The 26,191-nt window shown below is 33.9% G+C and overlaps 1 protein-coding gene across 4 annotated transcripts in view; it reads right to left on the bottom strand.

The window, feature by feature from the left end:
- DPH6 (diphthamine biosynthesis 6) overlaps positions 1 to 26,191 on the bottom strand; it is a 205,738-nt gene that overhangs the window by 111,665 nt on the left and 67,882 nt on the right. For 3 of the 4 annotated variants that reach the window (XM_085301636.1, XM_085301634.1, XM_085301637.1), the window contains exons 6-10: positions 23,436 to 23,497; positions 16,221 to 16,315; positions 11,275 to 11,362; positions 2,761 to 2,917; positions 1,389 to 1,520 (exon numbers count right to left, since the gene is read on the bottom strand). In XM_085301636.1, coding sequence (XP_085157762.1) covers positions 1,389 to 1,520; positions 2,761 to 2,917; positions 11,275 to 11,362; positions 16,221 to 16,315; positions 23,436 to 23,497 — 534 coding nt within the window. The remainder of the gene's footprint in view (positions 1 to 1,388; positions 1,521 to 2,760; positions 2,918 to 11,274; positions 11,363 to 16,220; positions 16,316 to 23,435; positions 23,498 to 26,191) is intronic. The other variant, XM_085301635.1, reaches the window with a different exon arrangement.

The following is a 26,191-nucleotide window of genomic DNA, read 5'->3' as shown; positions in this document are numbered from 1 at the left end:
GGTTAAAAGGAATGTGCCTACTCCATTCTTGTATCATAAAAGACTGAACTCCTATATAGATTGTAAGCATGAGCTGAGGAAAAGCCTTACACATATCTTCAGATCAGTCAAGTTCTCAGAAAAAAAAATGGAAAAGCAGCCTATTGTGGTTTCTTCATATAATGGGACCAAAATTCACTTAGTTTTCTACACTTTCCTCCAGAAAGGCAAAAAACCCACAGGAAATACGAGAACTGACATTTTCTACCAAGCATGAGAAAATGACAATTTTTCCTGAATTAGAATACAGCACAAGCTACAGCAAGTGATTTGCTGAAAGCAATAGGCTACTGAACTTGTCAAAGACATGATTAGTCTTCTTCCTCCACTTTTTTGATAGATGCTAAGGCAAAAATATATAACATTTGTATTAGTAGATTTCCATATAAATATAATGAGAACTAAATAAAATGTTACAAAACCCTTTTGCTTCAATTTACAGATTATGCCCAGAAGATTTACACTAAACATTGCTGCCCTTCACTAAAAGTTTGATTACATCCACCTTGCTGATTTCCAAGCTATTAAAGTTTAGCTTAGGGGCGTTCTACAAAGTATGACTTTTTTGCTTCCTAAAAATTGCTCGGGTTTCTTTATCATTCTATATTCAGTCATGAACTCAGCTGCACAAGCCAAACATAAAGATTTTATGGGACAATACATCAAGAGAATTCGTGAACAAGAATATGAGCCTACCCATTCAGGTAGCAAGAATTATTTCCATTTTTATGAATGAAAAAGAAGCCTGAATAACATGCTTTAAATAAAGTTTAAAATGAAGAAATATGTGAAACAAAATGTGAACATTTTGCTTTATATGTAAATATCTTGTAAGAAGGGGATGGTAAGGAATCTGGATGCCATGATTCCCAAGAGAGCAATTTCTCCTTTACATTAAGTATATAAATGAGATTTACTGCGGCTAACCTAATCCTAGATGCCAAAATGTACAACAGCAACAGCTTTCTAGAAAACTTAATTTTAAATTATTGTAGCTGCAAAACTGCTTTAGCAAGTAGACAGCATCCATAGCACACRTGCACATTCACACACACACAATGTTTATTGAAATAAAGTTATAAAGCATGAAAGTACTGTGAAAATTGTGCTGTTACGGTGACACAGACAACTCTGGCTTTGAGGGTCTTCAAAAATGGGATGAATAACAATGTGTTCAATATTAAAGCCAGTAGTTGTGATATCACGATCCCAGCTGAAGGCAAGATGAGATGACAAACTGAAAACCATATCTGAAGTTTTAAGAACATATGAAAACACATACTCTTTATAAAATACTATAATAAAAACAGCAATAATAAAACAGATAATTGGTAAATCGAATAAAACACCTTGGAGGGAAGAAAACGCTTCCCTTGCTGCATCTTCAGCACTTTTGCCTTCTGATGGAAGAAAGTGGGCAGTGAAACCTGAAAACCACTGGTAACCATGCGGGGATTTTCCTGAACTTCCAAATGGCTTAGCTATGGGAAATGAAGAACAGCACTATGATTACAATGATGAAAAATACTACGTTAAGCAAGAATATCTTTTAAATTATCTAGGTAAGAAGCACTTCTACAAAAAAAAATCAAAAATTATTAAAACATCTTCAAAACTCATTTACAGACAAACAGACATAAAACAATTACTAAAAGTAAATGTGTTGGTGTCAAAGCTTCCGAACAGTATTTGACAAATCCTTCTCCAACACTGCCTTCAGACTGTACGTTTAAAAATATTATTTAGCTGAGGATTTCAGTATTTTTTCTTCCTCCTTTCCTTTTTTTTTGCTGACCTTTTACAGTTTCTCTACCTGTATGGATACAGATGGCATTGAAAAGCAAAAACTTAAAAGTACCTGACAGATTTTCAAAGGTTTCTGCCAAATTTTAAAGGAAGTTGAATTGTTCAACCTAACATATTTAGGCATTTTTAAACCTCCCACCAGGCAGTTGTCCATATTCAAGTGCCTAAATACCATTCAGTATTAAACACTGTGACATAATGAAACTTAATTTTCAGAAAAAGTTCACTGATCTTTGGGTCTAAAGTCACAGTGATGCTGTGGTAGTTTAATGAGATACTACCCTACGAACTCATGTTTATCTTGCATCAATCACCTCATGTCTGAAGCAAAGCTAGTATCAGGCACATAATTAGTTACTGCAGCTCACCTAAAAGACAGTAACTTGTTATGATGCCAAACTTGATCACGCATGTGACCCTGAGACTGTTCCTACAAATGGGACAGGCCTACATTGCAGAAAAGCAAATCGGATTTGTGTTTTGTATTTAATTTTGGAGTTTTCTTTTCATTTTCAAATCGAAAACTGTAGAATTAGGGTACAGGTATTAGTATGAGCTTTAAAATAAAATTCATTTCCTCCACTCTAATGAATAATATCTTATATTACAATAAATTTGATTGGGAAAACAGAACACATTAAAAAAGGTTGATATGATATGAAATTTGGAGCATTTTCCAGTTTTAAAAAGAAAGAAAAAGATAGCTTATCCTTCTGAAAAAGAACTTAGAAATGCTTCATTACTGCAGATAGATAAATACACAAAATTGCATTGGACCAGGATATCTTTACCTTCAGACTGGCTAGTAAAGGTCRTAAACATTCTTTTAAGGAGTGTTCTTACAGTACTTTACATCATACTCTCCCGAAAAGAAATAATATTACTTTTCTAATGACTGAGTTGTGCAAGACTCACTGAAATCCAGAGAATTATGTTTCATGTTTGACTTCCAGATGGCAGGAAGCATTTTCTGTGGTTCATCCTCTTCTGATGAAGGTAAAATATTGCCRTCATTGCAACTTAGCTCACAAGAACAGCTACTGACCATGGACATGTCTGAAGATTCCCCCTGCTTGACAGAAATGTTATACAATAAGCACCTAAGTAGTATGCCAGGCAGTATGAAATTATCAAATATCATTTAAATGTTCTTGTTTTTTGATATCAAAACATACTATAGGTCAATAGAAGAAGCCATGGAAGAACAGTAATGGGATTCCCAGCGCTTTAGGCTGAAAATCAGCAGAATACAACATGTTCCTGTTGACACACCATATGGAATAAAAATGTAGATTTAGCAGTACATGAAAAGACTAAATATGAGAATTGATCAGAGACCAAGATAAGAGGTAGAAAGGATTGTATGATGAATAAATCTTATTCCACAACTACGCAAGAAAAATGTTTTTCCCCCCCAAAAAATTGGGATAAATTAAGTGAAAAAAAAAAAACGAACAGGGTAATAGCAACAACTTAATAATAACACTGTCACTAAGCATTTGAAACTGAGCAAAACACYGAGAAGTTTATAAACCTTATTGATATTTCTATACAAAGAATGAATCCTGAGTGAATGTAGCAACTGTAAAATTTTCTTTGCCTTCATCTCATGAAAGYCTATCCATTTGCACCAGACTCCCTACACTTTCGGGTGCTCAGAATTCTGAGATACAGAGAACAGCATTTCCCAAGATTATACTTCAAGGTAACTTTTTGACCTGTACTGCTCAGTACACCAGGAAGGAAAATAATTCACTGTGCTTTCTCTTCTTCCTAAATGCTTTCTTGGGCATAGTAAGAGAAAACTACATAGCACATGTTATAACCCAAAAAGCACAGTCAGARCGTGCACTGACCAGACTTCCGAAATACTGTGTACGTTATGTGTTCAACAAGTCATGTAAACACAGCAGGCATATTTACTTTTTGTTTTTTATAGCAATAACCAGAACCACAACTCTTTGCCATCTGATTTCTCAAGACAGCCTAATCTGCACAGCATGTTGATTTGGGGATCATTAGCTTGGCTAATACTACTTGTCTTCATCATCACAGTATGAATTATGTCAGAATTTGCCCATAAACCTTAACCAAACATCACTACATGCTGTAYCTCCTGATTCTCTCAATTAATTTGCTGCTTAAGCTCTTAATTTCATATAGTGTACAATATACATATTTTATTGCAGTTTTCTTAAATGTTAAATTCACAAAATGATGATAAAGCCAAATAAAGCAAGATAAAAATGMGACAAAATATGAATCATTCAGGAATTCTTAAGTATGAATTAGACACTGCTGAATATTCTCTTAGCTCACAAATTACGCGCCATCTACAGAATGTCATGCAAAAACACTACGAAAAAGGGTATTGATATTAGACAGTGAAGCACTCTTAAATTTATAAATTATATTGAATAACATCTCCTGAAGTTTGACTGTCTGCATTTTCTGCTTTTTAAAAAGTAGACTTCATCAAGCTGGCAAACAAAAAGGGATATGCCCAAAATTACTAATTAATTTTGAATATATAAAGTTTCAGAAAAAGACAATTATACGTTGTTTTTTTCAGAAGAAAAAGGTTTTATTGTAACTTTGAAAGCTTTCTCTAGATCTTAAGTAAARACAAAATCACTACCACCACCTCCTGAACACAAGAAAAYAGTGTACGTGTCAAAAGTCTGCACTGAGAACTCAACATTTACATAAATTTCTGACTTCACTGGAGAGAAAAAGCATCCAGTTAAGTGAAAGCAGTGTGTTTGGAAATTCTCAGGAAAGGCTAAATTACAAAAAGGTCATTACCTATGAGAGGAAACTCAGCTCTGCTGCCTCTAAAAGGGCTCAAGGGGAGTTTTATAAGAGCTGTAACTCTAAAGCTATGCTCTAAGAGGGGCTGATGTTCTTTGATTGGACCTCATTTTATTCGTTTCTCCTAGGAAGGCATGAAAGTCAAAGCAATAATTTACTTTATGTGAACCAATTGTACACGGGAGGTTAAAACAAGTCAACTAAACATAACGTAATAGCACAAAGATGAAGACTGCAATTCAGCACAAACACTAGGYGCGCATTCCAAACGTTGCAATATACTACCATCCAACAGCACCTGCAAGTTTTCCTACTCATCACCTTCTGCAACTGCTGTCAGTTGATGCATTTTGCTTTACCCAGAGGGCTGGCTGAAAACCCCTGTCCCCACAGGTATGACTAGAAAATAAAGAAGCAGAAATATAAATCTGAACTTTAACTAGATCTCATGCCAGGTGATGCTACAAGAATCAAGATCAAGAACATAAGGAAAGTTCCACAAGATGTTCCCTTATAGAAATACACAGGTTGTGCAGTGGAACGAAGTGCTGATAGTCTTCTTCCTTCCTTCTTGCAAATCATTGTTTTATTAAGCTACATATGCTTTCACTGACCAATTTTATAATATCCATCATGAAACAGACGATTAGTATTGGAACATGTGCATTCACATGTCTTGGTCTTACTCTGTGAGTAAGTATGCATAGACATTATGGTATGAATGACAAAACCAAGGACAGTAATGTGATATTGTTTTTAAATCACCTGGATTTAAACCTCAATATGATGTAACAATCATTAGGCAAAAACTATATTAACCAGAAAAGGGTAAGTTTCAGCTATGATAGCCTCTTTATTTCTTTCTGCTGTTCAGCTTTACGTTATTATCTTTCAACGCAACTATAGATGCATAAATCTTGTGTATTAAGTATTAAAGACTAGTAACACCTCTCCTTTCCAATGAAGATCGAATTTGTGATACTATGCAAGTGAATATGAAAACAGCACCTATCTCATTTTTATGCCATGTGTAAAGATTGTTCTTTTAAATACATTTCTAAACATCTTTTCTGCAATATGTGCTTCATTAAAAAAAAAAAAAAATGCGGGGATATAGTACAACACACAGACTGTATCACAGCTGACCTGCCCTGACCTTCAGCAATCCCCTGTAACTTTTTAATTCATGAATATTACAATATCCCAAATGTATGCCATATGAAATTTTCATATCATTCAGTAGCATCCCCCTTTTTTTCCCAAATATGTTAATATTCTATACATTAGTAAGSTTATATCAGTATCATTTCACAGATACAGAAAAATTATACACGTTTATRCACCTAGACAGTTGCTCAGCTGCAAAATTTTTTGAAATTACTGAAGAAGTAGAAATTCTATGATGTCTCTGATGTACACAATTTGATGTACAAATAATTAGAGACTCCTGTTCATTTCAATGGCTATGATACATCACAATGATTCATTCAAGGCTGAATCCCACAATGCTCTAAAAACATAAGATAATCAATCGCTTTCAACAGCAGCACAGGTGCAGGCTTCAGCAGAAGAATTAGGTGTGGAACCTGGCACTAAAAGAGCAACAGGCTCAATGCCAATATAAGTAGAGCTGCCAGACTCTGTTTAGTAGCTATATTCAAACTTTACACAAATGCTGGCCTCCCACTTCTGTCCACAGTGAAAATAAGAATTTAAAACGTATAGACAGCCACAAAGAGACTAACTTTCCCTGAATAACTTTCTCACCGTTTTAAAAACACAAAAACAAGCTTGCCAGAATGACATTTTCATTTAAACTTGCAGAGCCTATTTTGTCACGTAACATTTCCATCATCATCCTTCATAGCAGCAGTGTATTTTCCCCATTTGTTACAGTTTCTCCCATACCTACTCTATATTGTGATACTAACCCAATTTTGGATCAGAGCCTGCATGAATCTATATGCTTAGCTGTATTCATATAACTYATTTCATTGATATAAGTGAGCCCAGAATAAAGTTAAGCAAACACGTGAGTGTTCCAAGATCCATATTCTCCTACTGGAAAAGCCTTGAAGCTATGACTTTGACTGATATAGCTGAAATTCCATGCAGTTGTCTTTCATGAAAACAACAGGTTCCCCATTTAAAGGGTGAAATGCTCCATCACAAAAACTGTTACAAAAACCTGTCACAAAATGTCATTTACTCTGAAAGACCTTCAGATAAAGTCTTCTCATTACGAGAAGAGACAAAGAACAATCTCTTTTCTCTGAGAACTGGACTAAATCTGCAATGAAATGAAGTAGGAAAGATAAAATCCTTTACCTATTGCTTTAGTATTTGAAAAAAGAATTTTACAATATTACAGTAATTTACAATAATTTAAAAAGTTCTGAAAATGTATCTGCAACAAGGTTTAGCTGTACTCTTATGATTGAGAAGTAAAGTAAGGGTTGGCTAGGGGAAATATCATAAAGTAGTGACAAAATATTCCAAAAATGCCACCTGCAAGATATTGCCCAAGTGGACCACTAAAGTACAATGAGATGTATGTTTTGCAACATAAAATTCCCTTCTCTTCCACCCAAACATCACTTATACAGTCTAATTCTAGGGCTAAAGTCCTAAAGCTCATAATACACTTTTAAAATACATGGGGCAAATAAATATGAAGTTCCTTTTTCAGCATTTTCATTGTAGTGTTGGAAAAGAAAAATGTGATCAAATGGAGATTAACAAAAGTAATTCACACTAGAGGGAGCTGGACAGAAACGGGCTACAAAGTCAAATCAGCTCAAATCAAATCTAAGCAGGATTGTGCTCTTTCAGTACACAACGCATGTAAATATTTGCCAGACACCTTTTCTAACATTACAGATAATTTAAAAATCATCTTCAAATTGACTTGTGACATAGATTTGCTGATCTTTTACAGGGACATAACTGATCCCACTTCTGAAATACGTTCTGCCTGAGGAGTTCAGGATCTTTTACAAATAGGAAAAAAAGTAACTCTCATAACATCAATATGTGTTAGGTAAACATAATGCAATAGTAAGCTACAAGAAAAAAAAGACGAAACCATGTCTACAACTGTTAACAGGCAAACAGGCTAGTTTTCTGCGTCTTCTTGCCAAGTGCAGAAAGAAAACCACGTAACTCCCTCTAAAAGTGGACTAACTTGAGCGGCTGTAGTTTCAGGGCCTGTGCAGGATGTAGGTGTGTTCTTACCTCACTGGGATTCAGGAAGAAAGATTCATTATTAAATCACAAAATGGGGAAAGAACAAATCTTAAAATATGAATGTTAGTTAATACATTCAATACTGTCATCAGAAAGATGTTCACAAGAAATTATCATACCAGCAGAAGCTCCACCAGCTTTAATTTCTGTTTCTGATCATTCATGAGCCAACATAGCTTAACATAAAAACACAGCAGTATAATTCGCAGGAAAACTGAAGGATTTTGAAAACTCATTGTGCTCCCAAAGCAAAAAAAACCTGTGTTTTACTTTTAATTAGTTACGGGTTTTATTAACTGAAACATTCAAAGCTAAACTTATTTTGAATATAAAAGCTGATACATTTGATCAAAAAAATACTAGAAAATGTTTGAGAAATTTTGTCCCACTCAGGGGGGGTGGTGGTGGTGGTGGTATGGAATTCAAAGCTACACTTTGCCACACTCTTTTAAAAATACAAAGCCTTGATCTTACAGGCAAGGTACTATACTGATGAAGCTAGATGTCTGTATTATGTTCGCAGCAATGCTGACCTTATTTTTTACATTGAAGCCTCTGTGAATAAGCAGTTTGTAAAGTGTCTATGAAAAAAAGTTATCTTGAGCTGTTTCTATGAAACTTTTAATAATGTTTTAATATTAAAATCTTATACAGAATTATCTCTTTAGTCTTTACTGTATTACCAGTAATGAAAGAGAAGACAGTGAGAAAAAAAAAAATCCTTGAATTATTATGCAAAACTACGTCTTGAAGTTGCACAGTAATGTATTAAACCAGAACAGTGGGTAAAATGATATTTTCCCCCAGGTATAAAGGCTCATTGCGCTGCCAGAAACAATCTAAAACAAATTTCTGTCCAGGCTTTGTAGTTAAACATGAAGAGATTTAACTGAAAAAAATGCATTATAGAGGAGGGCAGACAAAAAAAAGACTAAGGCACACTAGTTATAACTGCATAAGTAAATTCAAAGAATGTACAATTAACACCTGTGGCACATAACTAAGATAAAATAAATATAGAACAAAAGTTAAAAATAACTAAAAATAGTCTATTAATGGTTTCTACAAAGTGCTTACCTAAGTGGCTACTTTTATGAATTGCTCATAATGCAGTATTTTTGCACAATTTTCAGAAATCTCTTGTATGCTTGAAACTAAAATTAGTTCTCCTTTTAAAATAATTCTTCTTCTACCTGCACTGATTTGTTTTGCAGGACTGGCTTTTGAGTGGTGAATCACTAATTAAACTGTTTCATGAGGTTTGTACACATCAAATAGCAAGAGGAAGTACAGGCATATCAATTTTGATGGCATCTCTAACATTATGCAGTTAAACTATGCTAACTTAGTAACATGTTATGCTCTGAAAGATTGACTGGTTCTCCATATTCATAACTTCTTGAAGACCTAGCTTATTTTACCATGACATAAAATAAATTAATCTACAGCCAAAAGATTCTAATGCTTTTCCTCATGAGACAGTCACTGCAGAACACAAACTATTTTCCTTTTAAGTATACAAGGCATTAGTCTATACACCAAAATCCAGGCCATGCCTCTGTAAAGCTTACCTCTTTGAGAGTGTGACAGTTTTGTCTACAATGAATTTGAAATATGCCTTGCTATAACACTGCTTGAAACTGAGGCTTTAACCAAATCTAAACCATCTACATAAGAAGGGGAAAAGAGCTTCTGAATAGATAAAGCTAAAATCTTGATTCTTGTATAAAATGTTATGCATTTTAATATGATTTTTTGCCTGATTTATGTAAAGCTTTGTGTTTTTCATTTTCACTAGCCTGTCACATTGTAGTGATGCACAGTATATTTTAGCATCAAGTTTACCATGAGCAATAAAGTTACTGCCCCCAAAGAAATATTAATATATTATCACTTCTCTCCCCCAAAATTTCTTTTATTCAGCCTATTTGGTTTCACTTAACATAGCTGGTTGACATCATTTTCAGTTTCCCACACAACTATTTAATGACTCATATTTTAAAAAAATCTGAAACTATAACTTGGTAGGATGAACTAGGATAAGATACATTTTCCAAGGCAACAAATGAGGTCATTGTGGAAGAAAAATTTAAGAACATTTTATCTATTTGTAAAGACAGACTTAAGAAGGAAGAAAACAAAATTTGAGTGTAAAATGTAAACCACCACCACAATAACATTCTTATAATAACCCTGCACACAGTTCAGAGATCTTCAAAGTGTAGAAAAAAATAAGGTCTATACAAATATGACTGCAACAGTAGCCAGAAGATCATGAGGCATTTAAAGTAGAATTTAAAGACGGTATCTGAAAAAAAAAACAAGCCAGTAAGGAAACCTCCAAATATTTAGCTTTGTGATTTTACCTGCGTTTTATCATGATTTTGGTAATTATGCACAGTAAGTTAGTTAGGGAAAGCTCTACCTCACTACGCAATTTTTATTGCCTGTCCCCGTAATCTTCCCAGAGCCTATTTATGCCAAAATTTTGGAAAGGAAGGGGGGGGGGAAGGAAGAAGAGCAGACTCATAATATTTGTGTTTGTAACAAAGTATTAGAATTTATAAATGTTCAGGAGGAAGAAAAATTCAATTTGCCTATAAAAAAAAAAAGGAAGGAAAAAAATACAAAAGTGATTACAAAAAGTAGGAGAAAATAACTTCTGATTTGACCTTTTTAGTTATGCTCTACTCACACGCAAGTTTGCAATATTTTAACCACCAGAGTTCCTATTCCTATTCCGTTGTTTCCATGGAATCATCAGCTATAAGAATGAGTCTCAGGGAATTGCTCTGAAGCCCTCTGTCTGGAGTACCTCCTCTATATCAACCTCATAGTGTAGGTAGTAAAGATAAAGAAGACAGAAAAAGATAAAAGTCATTATGTAGATGTAATTTTCATATAGAAAAGATCCACCACAAAACCAGTATGTCTCCAGCTGTAGTACAGGTGGATCAGCAGATTTTTTAACCAACCGCTTTACATCAGAAACAGAAAAGAGAGGAGCCACCTTCCAGGAGACCAACACCGCGTAGAGTTTGCTGGCACAGTTGTGTTCCACACGCGGCTAGCCGCACTACAAAGGTTACGTATGCGCTTGATTGAACAGTGTCTGCTGAGTACCTTGGGGTTTCAATATGAAAAATACTACATAAATATACTACCTCCATTCATTCATTTGACACAAGCAAATGTTGTGTTGAGATTTTCTGATGGCAACTTCTGCAATTCAACTAAACATGTACATGGCTATTTCTAAGTACAGGCAGATGAGAATATCCAGCTTAATGCCAAACTGAAAAAGCCACAAAAAAGAAAAAGTGTGCACATAGCTTTATTATTAAATTAATAGGAAATTTGGAATCTACTTGCCTTATTCTCCAAGTGTAATTCTAAAAAATGAAGGTAAGCCACAGGTGCAAACGCATCAGCTGAATGTAAAGTCACCTTTGCTGAATCCCTGAAATATAATGTTATTAGCATGACATTTTAATGTATAATTTTATATACAATGATTAGTCACAGTACAACGTAGCCTCCAAGGTAGCTGAAAATTCACTAGTTTATTAATATTTACTAGTTATTATTACTTTTTTACATCAATTTAGAAAAAAAGTTTGCCATATAACAGGTTGTTAAACAACACAATTTTACCTTCCCTAACTTTCAATTTTCAAAAAGGATAAACTATACTTCCAGACCGCTAATGATAAATTTAGCTACCTGAAGCCTATGCAAGCATAAATGGTACTATGTTTTACATTCCAGAGAATAATAAGTAAAGCAATCTTTTAATTTCATCAACAGAAATATTAAAGAAAAAAAAGTAAAAGTCCACTCTTCCTGATTAATGCTCCAGGAATTAGTTCTTAAAGTATTAACAACTCATAACATTTCATGCTGGGAAACTAATCGATGTGACCATCTTGCATCTGATATTGAAAACTACTAGACACAACTTCTTAATGCCAAATGTGTTGGTAACAATGATAAACTTCCAGTGTGCTGATGCAAATTAGTTAATTTTAGTTTTCATTTTTACAGACACAGTCTGTCACACTTTGATTCACAAGAGGCAGTATCTGTTATATCCATCTGCATGGTTTTACTACTAAGAAAAAGGTAGATCTAGAAAATAAACATCAGAAGGTGAGAAACTAAAAATCTCAAAGAAAATCTAAGAAGAACTCAGATGCAGTACAAAAAAAACCTGAGAATTGTTGTAAGGCAGGCTAAGGACATACAGATTATTTTCTTTATGCCCTTGATGCCTTCACAGTATTCAACAGGCTTGGGGATTCCAAACAAGATTTCTAGTAATGCTACATAAAAAAGAAGCAAACTAGAAACAGTTGAAGTCTTGGCCAGATTCCACTGACTYAATGAAAGAGTAAAATTAAAAGAAATATCTATTTTATAAAATGTAGTTTGGAATTTAAAATCAAAATACTCCTAAGACTATCACTATCATTACATTACACAATAATGATAAAGGCCTTCAGCAAAAGAAGGTATTTAATTCCCTTCTAATAAGTTTGAAAAGTAATCTTTTGATAAGTAAGTCTTTATTATCGAGAATCTTTAAAATTAAAATATTAACTACTCTTTTAAGATTCCTCAAAGGTAGACTTTTAAGTTTAGAAATAATTCTCTTCAAATGATCATCGTATCTTCTAATTCTAACTAGAAGAATGAAAACGGGCAGAAAAACATTTTTGAAAATCTGCAGTAATAGGAAATAGATATCATAAGAAACAGACCCTAAGACAACAGTGGGGAAAAAAAATCAAATTATTCTGTCTATAAATAAAACTTTATCATAAGAGTAGCTCTGTTAAATGGTATCCACATAGAACAGAACGATGTTTTTATGATCTGCAGAGACGTTAATCAATTACAACTTTAAATACTCATTTAAGAGAGATGGCAAGTCCTTGGCACCTCTCAAATATTGAGCAGAAGAAAGCTGACACCTGATTACAACRGATTACTTGGGAAAGCCAGATAAAACCAATCTCTTGACTCTTAACTAAGTATGTTGATTGCAATATACTCCTTCACTCACAAATCYTGTTTATTTTCAAATATTTCACTCAATCTGGCATGCTTGGTTTATGACGCATAATCTTTAAATGAAGCTTGGGGGGAATGACAGTTCAATTTAATTATCTTAAGCAAAAATAGTCACAAATTCTTATATTAATGAGACTCCCCCTTCTCCATAAGAAGCGACGTCATGGATAAGTTTTTGTTTTCCAGATCTAGAAGATTTCCTATTTTTTCAAAGTAGATATGGTGGAAACACAATTTGTTATAAGTTTCACATGATAAAAGCATCAATCAGTGAAAATACTACCCAAAAGTCTATTTATAAATGATAGACAAGTTAGATTTTTCTCCTGTTTTGTAGGAAAGAGTCATCCTCAGTATCTTCTGCAGAAATTTCCTCTAGGGAAAATATTGGGGGAATTTTGTGCATAGGAATTTAGGGACCTTGAAAATCCTTGTAAATTTTATCTTCATAGTTTTAATTCTTACATTTAAACTTCAAGAAATTGTATCACGGTGTATATCCTATCATGACTATCTAACATTTGGAAACTGTACTAGTACGACTGAAAACATGGTTACTTAGTCTAGCATAGAGTCTCTCAGTATACACCGGAAAGAAGAATGACTAGTACCAAATAAACAAACTTGTATATTTTTAACGAAAAATAAACAACAAATATTTTAATTGTAAAAATTCATAAAATAATAGCTTTTCACATGAACGGCCCCTCAAAAGGTGCATCTTCATGACAAAGGAGTGGAAGAACTAAGTAGGACTAATCAAGCCAGAGAAGCACAATGTGCCTGTAGCTATTCAGTTTCCTTTAYATAAGCATGTATTTAAAACTATAGCTCAGTTTAACAGTCTACACTGTGCCAAATATCTATTATTAAATAACCATTGATTTACAGCCATGTCTTTTCTTGTAATTTGGTGTGAATTTCTTGTTAATAGTTGCACTTGGCTGATTTAGTAAGAATTTTAAGTTACCCTGCATCATTCTATAAATGTTGTGTGCAGTACTAAAACCTTCCAGCGTCGCAAAGCAGGCAGAAATGTGTCTTGGTCGATTACCAGAGAATCCTCTAATATAACTTGGGATTAMCAGATTTGTGTTCATTTTCTCTGCGAACTTATTGCAAGTGTGCCAATGGAAATAAATAAATAAATAAATAAGGCGACTTAGCCAGATCACCTTTGTTTTAGCTTTCCTAGTTGCCAGAATGGCTCATTAAACCACTGGTAGCCATTGAATACCTTTAGAATATTCTTTAAGCTATTTAAACTGGTATTTGTCTGATCCTAAACCAAGGGCATAATGTCCTTTCCTAACACTGCTCCTCATATCCTATGCAAATAAAGMTCCTGTAGGACCTGATGGTAGGAAAAATAAAAAACAAAAAAACCCTCTCCATGCTTGTGTTTTATATATCAACCAGGAATTTCTCAGGAGACTTGACATAATTTTCCTGCAATCCACTGTATGTATGCAGAGAGAGCTTTTCAAAGGAACACTGGGGAATCATGCACCCAATTCCAATAGAAGGCCCAGACTTAATCTGTAACATAAGGAGCCTTAAAAATAAACAGCAAGAATATAGATAATCGGCCAAACACATTTAAATGCATAAACTGATACAAGTATAATTCATGTGTCGGTTAAAATCCAGCTAACCTATTTCTGATGTATACTTTTTGTTGCAAGTACTGCAATATAAATACTGAATGGACCACATCTGTTTGGTAATAGGTAGTGTTTCTCTAAAAAAAATGACACTATCACAGAACTTTGCCTTTTACATCTACCAGAACTGATAWGAATTTCTCATTTTAATAGGAATCATATCAGGTCTTAAATGCAAAAGTGAATCTTACTCCAGCAATGATTTCACAACGTTTTTATTTTTGCTTGTTGTTGCTAGAAAGAGACTGAACTATTTCTACCTGAGGTATATTGCGCAGTTTCTTCCTAGTTCTCCCAAAAATTTATTTGCGTARAGTGCTCTTTAAGAAATATCACCCACATTTTATTCTAACTTCAAGGATTAACTTTCCAACTCCTTCCAGCCTGCAGGTTGATTTGCAACCTACTGCTTTTACCTAGCATCTGGTCTCCCTCCAGAGAATCTGTTCTCACTTTCTGGCCCATAGATTCATAATTCTACCCATGAWCTTAAATTCAGTTCAGGCTTTTCTGAACTGCTTCTTTCTGAATTTTCCTCTTATTCAGGAATTCCATAGCTTTCCTCCATRGAGGTATCACTAGACTCAAATTATCTGTTTTCAGTCATTTCTAAAGGAATTATTATTGAGTCAACCAATAGGCCAGTTCTATTCCGTTCAGTAGATATCTACCAGAATTAACWGCTATTCCCTTTCTAGCTTGTCTATTGCTCTCCCTTTTCCAAATGTCATGTAATGAAACAGAGTTCAGCAACTATGAGTCCCTTTCCTCCTTACATGGACAGTGTTATACAAATATGAAACAAATGGACCTTCAACATCAAAGCCTTAATCATGTCTATATACTCTATCATCTTGACCTTCCCTAAGATGCTTAAATATCACCAATACATGATTATTACAGTCTGTTTACTTGGCTAAGAATAGGATGCACAGTCAAAACATCTCAGTCAAAGCATGCAGGCTAAGCCACTTAACAGACTGTACTGAGAAACTTACAGCAAGACACAAACATCTTCCATATCCTGCTACACAGATTTTAGCAWTTTATGTCAAAGCAATAAGCTACTCAGTGTAAATTGCATAGATTCATGCAACGTTTGCATTTAAAATATCTTCTAATAATTGAAGAAAAATGTTCAGCATTATCATTCCAGGCTGCTAAACTTAAAACACACACACACATGCACACACATATATACACACACAGAGTTAATGGAACCCACAGGCTACTGATGTGGCAGTTTATCAAATGTAGCTGTAATGAAAGATAAATATTACAGGCAATTCGCACTTCATGAAAGGATAAAAGTGTCAGTGTGTAGGTACCAGTTTTACTGCAGGCCATAATCAGCAAGTAAACGAAAGTGCAAATGTCTAAAAAGTTTATAGCCTTCTATGAAGGCCTCGTCTTGTCAGGTATTGATTTAAGTTTTCAGAGGACTTTGCCAGTGTTAAACAAAGTGAGTGTTTGTGAACTTAGAGAACATGTTTTACTTCTGCCAACAAAATTTGCCTCAAGCTAAATGTTGGTATGTTCCCATTGCTTAAAAATAAGGAAATGGTAGAAACTGTTCCTTACACAACTATTTTCTTCTTAAACAGAGGGCAGTCCAGAGTGAATGTTTCATATTCTCCACCTTCTCCACAAACGTGGACTCCATATTTCTCTGAAAGCTTAAAAAAAAAGGAGTATGTAAGTAAATATAAGGATTATATTAAAATGCTCTTTCAATTATGCTGAAAATCTCAGTGTGTACTTTTAAAAAGACTACTCATTAAAACTCYGAAACTCCCCGGACAGAGGCAAAGTTCTTTGTATAGTGTTTCATATTGATGCAAAAAATACCAGTGTCTTATATTTTAAAGTAAAACTCACACTGTAACATTCAGGTAAGCACATAAAATCCTAGCCATTCTTCCACAGCGGATAGGAAAGGCTGCACAAACAAGGATCCCTTTCAGATTACCAGATTTGCCTACTCTTCTTTATCATAGGTAGTTCTCTTCTGTGAGAAACTTGTACTGTAAATTAATACCTAAAGTAGCACTATGCCTAGCAGTATACAACACACACAATTTCTRGCAATATGTTTACAATTGCATTCTGATTTTGGTTAGTACCCGTAATTTCCAAAAATCCTATCAAACAGAACTAAATCAWAACCAAAAATCTACAGAAAGATTTAAGAAAGAAACTTCCACAAAAAGAAGGAAGCAACTTTTTAAAGGAAAGCAGTATGTTCTAAATTGCATTAATATACTTGCTAAATCAAAATATATATTTATAAATACTTCTGAAGTTTAATGTCTTCTGGATATGTCACTAAAGCATCTAACTACATAATTCGAATAAATTCAAATTTAACAGACGTAACTATCTTAATTATCTTGTGCTTTATAAGTAAGTAGCTATGGGACATTTACCAAGTTCTTTTACTCAAGTAAGGAGTATAAAATTGCTAAAAAGTTGACTGTAATACAGCATTACTGTACTGGATCCATAGGCATAATCAAGCACTGGCAACATGCCCCAGTACGGAAGCGCTCTTCCTTTTTCTGTAGGAGAAGCTGTTATCCTGATCAGCAGATTACGTCACCTTCTGAAGTGTTCCAGCCCAAGGACACTTTACAAGCCCTGCCCAGGCTTTTACATGTGAAGAAAGCATTAATATTTTGCTTCAAGTGATGAATAGCTGAACAGCAGTCCTCAACCCCCTTGCCAACGCCAATCTTACTACTGGGAATATTTATCCAACTCCCGTATGCTTTCCCTCCGAGGCACAGATGCCCATCCATGGTGTCGCTGCACTTGAAGTAGCAATGTAGTTCTTCACCACAAGTGGGATGTGATTAAAAAAAGTCTGTCTGGAGGCTGGAAAATAATCCCAAACCTGTTGTTTTTCTACTTTTAGGCAAGTGTATTTTTTTTTTTTAATGCAGGTTCTATCCTTAGGTCATTATCAGAAGATTTGTGTAGCTATCTATTTGATATATTCAAATAATACTGTTTCTTTTCTATTGCTGAAACTGGATGAATCCTTTGTGTTAATCTACACTTTTCTTTGAAAGGTTTTATTTTAAAACTTTGAAGACTGTTCACTACTTCAGCCATTGCTTTAGCTAAAGAACAAAAATAGGTATTAAAGAAGAAAAAGAAATTCAAACAACTTGAATACTGTTGTAGAATAAAAKATGAATTTAATTAGTTAATAAACTAAAGGCCTGAATTATCTTCTGAGAAAACAATACCATGTATTACTCTATGTGACTGTTTAGTTGTACTGTGGTAAAAAAACTAAGTCCCTTTTGTAACACCTGTTAAATCATTTTTCAGTGTTCTGTTATCAAAGATGTTTCTCATTTTCCCTTTCACATTTTCTTTTAAAGAAAAGCATCTTTTCCAGTAATAACTCCATAATGTTTATTTAATCAGGTATTAAGTTACACTCCTGACATGAGAGAACTTCATCTGCCAACAACTGAATCAGATTTCCATGGGACAAATGTATCAAGAATAATTAATGCTGATATAATAAGAATGGGTAACCTAGAAAACAGTTAGTCAAAATTCTTTATTCTTCCTCCTCCCTTTGTAGCTTCCACTAGGAAAAGAAAGGACTAAAAAAAATCTAAAAAAAAAGAAACGGACAAAACTGGAAAATGTTTTTCCAATTGTGGCCTTCTCCACAGTAAATAGAATGAATGTCAAGTCACTGTTAAAATAGGTAGCAAAGCTTGTAAATATAAGTGCCMAGAATACTTATTGGCAATTAACAATAAATATGCAAAAGATGTTAGACTACTTGCTGTCAATGTTGGGAAATCTTCATTTTCAATGTCACTGGCTTTAGGAGCATCCTTGACATCGATTATAAAAGGTGCTAAAGGATTTTCAGTTTTTGCTACTATCAACAGCAACTGATGATATTCAACAGCTCATAGAACAGACGATTAATGTTCATTTAAAAAGTCAAAGAAGCTAGAAATATTTTAAAGATGTCACCAATAATATTAGAAACTTACCTTTTAATACTTTGAAAATATTAGTATTTTTCAAAGAAGAATATATTTTAACTTGTTTTGCAAGTTGGAATTTGCCCTCTAGTTCTGCTGAGCCAGAAAACAGCCTCACATAATACTACAGTTACAAATTACACTAAAAATCCCAAATAAATGTATGATGAAAATGACTTTTACATACGCATTTTAAATCAAATACATAATCAGATCTTTCATAAGATACCTGAAAGAACAGTCCAAACATTACCCAAAGAACAGTCTCTTCCTACCTTGGCAATGAAACACCAGGATTAAAGCACACTTTTTCCATGGGAGTTCAGTTACTAAGGATGGAAGATATGAATTCAAGCCTATCCTATTTCAAGTGAAGACTTGGTTCCCAGAGAGCAATTTTAACACTTAGTAAATTCTCTATAATTAAAGAAACTTTTTTTTACACCACAAAGTACTTTCCAACTTCTAAGGCAAGTATATAAATGACAAACAATTTGTAAAGTAAAGACAAGACAAAATTATAGGCAAGTATTACTGGAATGTTCATTTGACATCCTGTTCAGAAATCCTAGGGAGACCGCGAGTAGACCCTAAGATGTGGCAAGTTGCCAATGAAGCCTTCCATGTAAAAAGCAAAGGCTGCTGGTATATAYGAAACAGTTGTCCGTGACAGCAATTTAACAATTTAGCAATTGTTAGCCATTGCTAAATTGATATAATTGCTATATTTAGCAATCGTTTATCAGTAATTAATCACAGAATCAGTAAAGTTGGAAGGGACCTCTGAAGATCATCTAGTCCAACCCCCTTGCTCAAGCAGAGTCACCTRGAGCATGTTAGACAGGGTTGCTCTCTGGGCAACCTGTTCCAGTGCTAATCAAAGAGCTACGACTTAGAAAAAAATAATAATTCAAGAACTTTCCTTGTCATAATGCCAATGTCCTGAGCCAGTAAAGTTCACCCCTAAGCACACAATCATCATTCTATCCATATGCTTAACCTCATCCTTACAAATATTGAAAAAAATACTAAATTCATTCAAATTTTTTCCACTCAAAACGTCTCCATTTTTCTACTGCCACAGCAGCAAAATCACCTCACTTTTAATTTCAGTGAAGACTGAAATTATCTCTAAATTTTCTCGATTTCAAACATATTTTTAAGTATATAAATTAAAGCAAATCAGGACACTGAAAATTTAGATGGCAATGATTCTTTCCAAATGAAATAATTCAGTGGAAGAAATCAGGGTTTGGGTTTTTTTTTTGTTTTGTTTTGTTTTTTAATCTACACTGACACTCTTCATATAATTTAAGATCWTCTTTTAATGAGAGATTTTTTCTAAGAAGAAAATGACTATTCCATGGGTATTTCTTGTATGTCCAAGAGCCAAATTATGACAGGCACATTAGTAATAAGATGACTTTGCACTGTCAGTTGCTTAAGGTAAGCAAGCTTTTAGTATGAAAGCAAGTAAGCTTATATCATCAGGTTCTAACCCCTGTTAGCATCAGAGAAGCTGAACTTCATGAATACACGCTATAATGTATGGCAGGATATTTCCACACAATCCTGAATCAAAACAATTATCATAAATATTACAGTCCTGTGTCAAATCCCCTCTTATATTCAACACTGGCATTTTTCTAGGCACTAAAGTTGTGAAGAAACAACTTGTTCTTCAACAAAACTGAAAACCATGCAGAACACTATTTAAATTCCTTTTARTCTAAATAACAACAATTCTCACAAATTTGCACTCCATGTTAGGAAAATTGTTGTAAGGGAACACCCCGTACCTAGCTAAATAAACAACTACTTTGTAAATAACATTAGCTGTCAACAGAGAACCTGCAAGAGAATCCCTCAGAACAGCAAAAAGCATAAATTAGAAAAAAAAAAAAAAAAAAAAAATTGAAGGAATTTGTCGTAGAATTCCATGCTCTACCTGTCATGATATTTTGAATTTACCAGTTAGACAAAATAACTCAAACCAAAAAAACCAAGAGTATATAAAAGTTATGGAGTTCAGCTTAGTGCAGTGTTAATAATGAWTATTAAATTTTGTCTGTCTCCTTTGCTGCAATGTCTGTCTGCCTGAGTTTCTGATGTTGAAAACTTGTTTGATTTGCAAAAGAATAATTTTCAAATCATAACCCTAAGCATTTCTCTTTAGTTTATAGGAAATAATTTGATTTCATTGGGCCTTAAAGCCTACATACCCGGAAAAACGGTTTGTTTGTACTGACTTTGACAGTATGCATATGCACAGAAAATAGCCATAGAAACAAGTATCAGTCGTGCAGTCTCCCCTACGGTGCTCTGACAACTCGTTTCAAGTGGGACAAAAATGTCCCGCTAGTTTGACACCTTGTGCTCTTCAGTCATTGCTCTATGTATTAGGTTATTAATAAAGAGATTAAACTGCAAACGTGGGGTTAGAGAGGTGCTAAGCCATGACACCAAGAGCTTCAATGAAACCAACCAACACTCATTTACCTCTAGTTATCAAACATCACAGAGAATATCTTTATCTCCCCAAAATAGATACTTCTGGATGTCCTAATTTATGACTTTCTTTCTTAAAATGAATAATGGTGAAATTAAAATGGAGAACACTTCTTAAATCTTACATTTCTCATAACCTATTAATATAATTAAAATTACCTCACTTGCTGCTACAGTTTTTATAAAGAGATGCAAGTCTACCGATCYCGTGGAAGTGAGCAGGAACCCACCTGCAGCCTCACTGAAGCTGCAACTTAAATTTTGCTAACAGAATCTTTCTGGGAACTACAATTTTTTTCTTTCAGTTTATTTAACTAGTTCTGCATAAATCCTAGTTCATCCAAATGTGACTGACCAATATGGATTTGAAATTACAGCAAAGCTGATGCTTCTGTTTAATCTGCTTTGCAGTAAGTTATTCATTATTTCATTATCACAGTTTATTACTTCCTTACCTGCCACTTATACAGGTGCTACAGAAACAACKTCTGACAAACAGACACGTTGCTCAAGGGATCTATAGCAACGGAGGAATACTTAAATGTTTATTGTACTCTTAAACATTACTTACTTATCTGCGACTTTAAATATCTTCCAGACAACCCTTACGTGAGTCTATAATTCACTAACTGTTTCTATATGCACCACCAACGCTCACAAGCGGGGAACCGAACCTAGCAAACGCTGGTTCTCAGCGGCTTGTTAGCGGAGCCAAACACCCACGTTAACACAGCTGCGATTTCAGAGTTCGCTCAGGGTTCAGCGAGGTTACATTACCTGATCTGAAAGCTCACTGAYGCTTAAAGGAGTGATCCCATTGCCTCTTCTTTACTTTCACTGTAGAAATACGACTGATATTTTTCTGAAAGGATATACCCTCTTTTAACTATCTCCGGATCTCTCAGGTATCCTTAGATTTAGTGAAGATTTACTATTTAAGTCTATCTTTATGTTCATCCCATGAAATAAAACAGTTGTTAATATATACCTGCCAATAAACATGTACAACTATTTTAAATGTATTTAATGTATGCTTGCTTATGTGTACATCTACTGTATGTTGGGGCCACTGCTTTTTGATTGGTACAGCAAGAATTCTGGAAGGTATTTATTTCCCTACATCTTTTTTTTTTTTTTTTTAAGAGCAAGAGAAAACATCCTCCCCCTGCCCAAGTGTTCCTGAAGAACTGTTGGAGATCTCCATACAGTGGAGAATATTTAAAGATAGAAGAGAAGCAAGACTTACAGGAAGAGATAATGGAAGGGTGTTTTTAGACCAATTAAGTTTATACAGGGGGAAAAGAAAACAAACAGATATTTCCATGCACCAGGAATTTCTCCAGCTCTGAAACAAAAACAACAAACTTCAAGCTAAGTACCAGTGAAGAAATTTTTTTTCATGACAATCTGAAAGTTACAGACCTTTATTCTTCCCTGCTAACATCTCCCTCAGGTTTTCCAGGTACCTTCTCTATCCTCTTCTCTCAAATTAACAAAATGAAGTTAAATCTACGGTAAAGTTCCTATTTAACTTTGCTATCCTTCAGCAGCAAAGTAGATTTTTAAAATTCCTACCAAATTCTGACTATTTTTCTTTCTCTTCTGCAATAGTTTATTTATCATGCTCTTAATTGTCCCACAGAAACTGCTTGTAAAGCCAGGCTGAACTTAAATGATCCAAATTAACAACAAAAACTATTTTTTAGGAGATTGTTTTGTGTAAATTTAGATCCTTTCACTGATAAAGATTACAGTGCAGCTCTGTAAATAGTTGTACAAGCAAATGATCATGGCTTGCTAACTGGCTTGAGAACAAGGAACTTTGGTAACCATAAATCAATTTTCTCATGGAAAATTTTCTCTACCTGTAACTTGAACAAGACTCGTGGACAAAAGCAAGTCTTTTTTTTCTGCTACTAACATAATATTTATTTAAATAAATCTATTAGCAGTCCCTACAAGCCTCTCTCTACTTTGAGGACTAAATAACCCTTTGCACAGAATAAAATATATCCTCAGAAATAAACCTCTTCTGCATTTTTGAATAACTGYATGCAGTTGGACCATGTAAAGAATCACAGGAGACTTTCAGATGGGGGTATCTGTGTCGAAATTTTGTGTCACCTACAATTTTGCCACATCCACTCCTTTCTATGAGAATCTCTTTAACATGCATATAATTATTTAATTTTATCACAGTTACATTTAAATATCTACATTACATTTATAGTTGCAACACTGCATATTCTGAATATTCTTTAAGCATACTTACCTCCAAAAGAAAAGGCTCCATTTGATCCAGTGTTTTTCCCAGATGCTTTTCTGGATCTAAACCTGCAAAAAAACATGTTAAAATATGTTTTACACAATAAAGTACTGTTTAGATAGCAGAGAAGACTATTTCCTTTTCATTTATGTTTTTTTAACATAAGTCTCCTTCAGGAGCTAGTTCCACTATATCTAAATCACTTGGATCCTAAAGAAAATGTACTTAGGCAGAATTCTCTCGTATGCCCTTTGGGCAACTGGTTTCCGTGTTCTTGGAAAATACGGCCAGTTTCCTTTGCACTCTATGTCAACGGGAAAAGCTRTTGTTTTCCTTTCTTAGACATCTCATTAACCAATGAAGTAAACAGGTCCACAGAAACAAATGCGCTCCACAGAAATTACCTCTCTTGTGTCAGAAGTTACCTCTGTGGATATATATTAAATAAAAATGCAGGTTAGTCTTTTATAGTTATGACACCAGGAACAAACTACTGTAAGTGACACAGACTGTTTTCTATACTAAAAACTCTTGCTAAGTCCCAGTCTGTGTGTGTGACCCACACAATAAAGAAGAAAGGAGAGCGATACAAAGAAAGCTTGTGGCTGTTGCATGATTATTTCATAGGAATAAATCAAACAATTTTAAGTAATCAGTATTGAGATTAAAAAAAAAAATCTAGGTAGACTATCATCTTCATCAGTCAGCACCAAATAAATATCCTAGTCGGACTTGGGTCTACATGGTCAGAAAGTCTTAACATTTGAAGTAAATAAGAGAAATGATGACTTCTGAAAGTAAATGAACACTGGAAAATTTTCAGTGATCATATTCTGCTACGACTCTTAACTATTGCTTTTTTTTTTGTTTGCAGTATTTGTCTTTACTTCTTCCATTCTACTGTTTTATGTAATATTGAGTATCACTAAAGAGCTGCCATCAGAATGACTCCATTTAGAAAAAATTTCTAAAGCATGTACTTTTTAAGGCACTTTGGATCACTGAAGATAAAAGTTATTATTACATGAAGTTTTTCCTGAGTTCAAATAGTTAATATGCCCTTTAATTTTTACAGTAATGGTCTTGGTATATTTAAATTTCTGTGAAACTAAAAAAGTTAAATGAATGAGGTTTCAAAACATCAATAACATTTTTAAATATTTCATTGAAACTCATTAAAAATTCCCTTACTATCTGGGGAAACACTGTAAAAATTGCTTAATAATTGAAATTAAAAAGGATTGACTTTATTCCTCCCTCTGTTCTTTTTTTGGTATTGGCTTATTGCTCTTTATTAACAGGCTGAAACTGTAATCTGAATGTTGCAAGATAAAAGATGCTAATCACTTACACCTGTGGAAATCATTTCAAAGAATTTTTATTTTATTTCAATAGATTATATTTTTCATTGCAAACCAAAAATCATTTTTTTAATTACCAAGCTCCCATCATTTTCCATACTGCATCACTGGGCCATGAGTGCATATTTCTAACAGGCTATACTTTTTAATCTCTCACATAATGGAGCAAAAATGGAAAAAATTAAAATGCTCATTAAAAACTACTTTTATTTTTATTACTGAAATGTACTCTAGTTATATGTTTATATACATACATGTAAATACTGTGGTTGTAAGCACTGATTAACCTGATTAGGCACTGATTAGGTCTTTCTGGTTCTTTTAATGATTTGTAGGTTTTGCTGGTACATAAGGTATATATATTCCATATCTTCATCCTTTTTTGCAAATTTATTTATAAGGAATTATAACCACACAAACAGCGTCAATGAGACTATAATAAGAAAATGCAGGAATGCTGTATAGTCTTACAGCAGTCAGCTGTTTCTTATATTGTCTTCATTTCACAAGTCTAATTTTGTTTGCTTACTATTTTTAGCTTTTTTTGAAATGATTTACCATAGCTGGATAACTTTAACTTCACTGTGAACAGAGCTAATTTACATCCATGCTGATTTAGAAACTAAAGGCAGAAAATACTCTTCAATGTAAAATGACCATAAAGCACATGAAATGTAACTATTATGACTACTTTATCAAATACAGAGCAACAAGAGTATGTGTGGTACATGCTGCGCTGTATGCTGTGGCAAAAACATTATGCCCTTGATTTTAATGGAAGATGTATTAGCCTAAAACAAGTGTTTTTTTCTTGAAATAGATTAGTAATAATGAGGACCATATTACATTACATATTTCACAAATTTAAATTAACAATCTTTATTAAGAGCATTACTTTTCTAAGAAAAAACAACCCTTTTCCTTAACAAATACAAACTGATTTCCTTTAAATTTAGCCCAAGGGATACACTACAAACTTGTGACAAAGAAAAAGATGTCAAATGCAGACATCATATTAATTCTTCACAATTTGTCTTTGATATTTAGAATGATACACCTACTGTTCTGCCATCAATGAATACAAAATAATAACTAAACAATTATACAAATAGTATAAAAAAATCAGATAAACTGGTTGTGTATACTTTAGGGTGAAACACTTAATATTGCCTCAAACTACATCAAAATATTGTGAGAGAACAGAAACTGAGGATTGCTAAAGGCACGAAGAAACCAAGGTTATCTGCACTTTGCAGACCCAGTAATCCACATCTCTAATCTCTAGTGGTATGCTTTTCCAGATGAAGCCATATGTCTACTGCTACAATCAGTTTAATGAAGTATCTATATCCACACTTACATTACAGCTAACATAAATCTACATTTCTATTTGACATGTTT

Source organism: Rhea americana, unplaced genomic scaffold, assembly GCF_003343005.1.
Source record: "Rhea americana isolate MKP2758 unplaced genomic scaffold, rheAme1 scaffold_18, whole genome shotgun sequence".
Taxonomy (NCBI): Eukaryota; Metazoa; Chordata; class Aves; order Rheiformes; family Rheidae; genus Rhea; species Rhea americana.
This window is presented reverse-complemented; position numbering and strand designations above follow the sequence as displayed.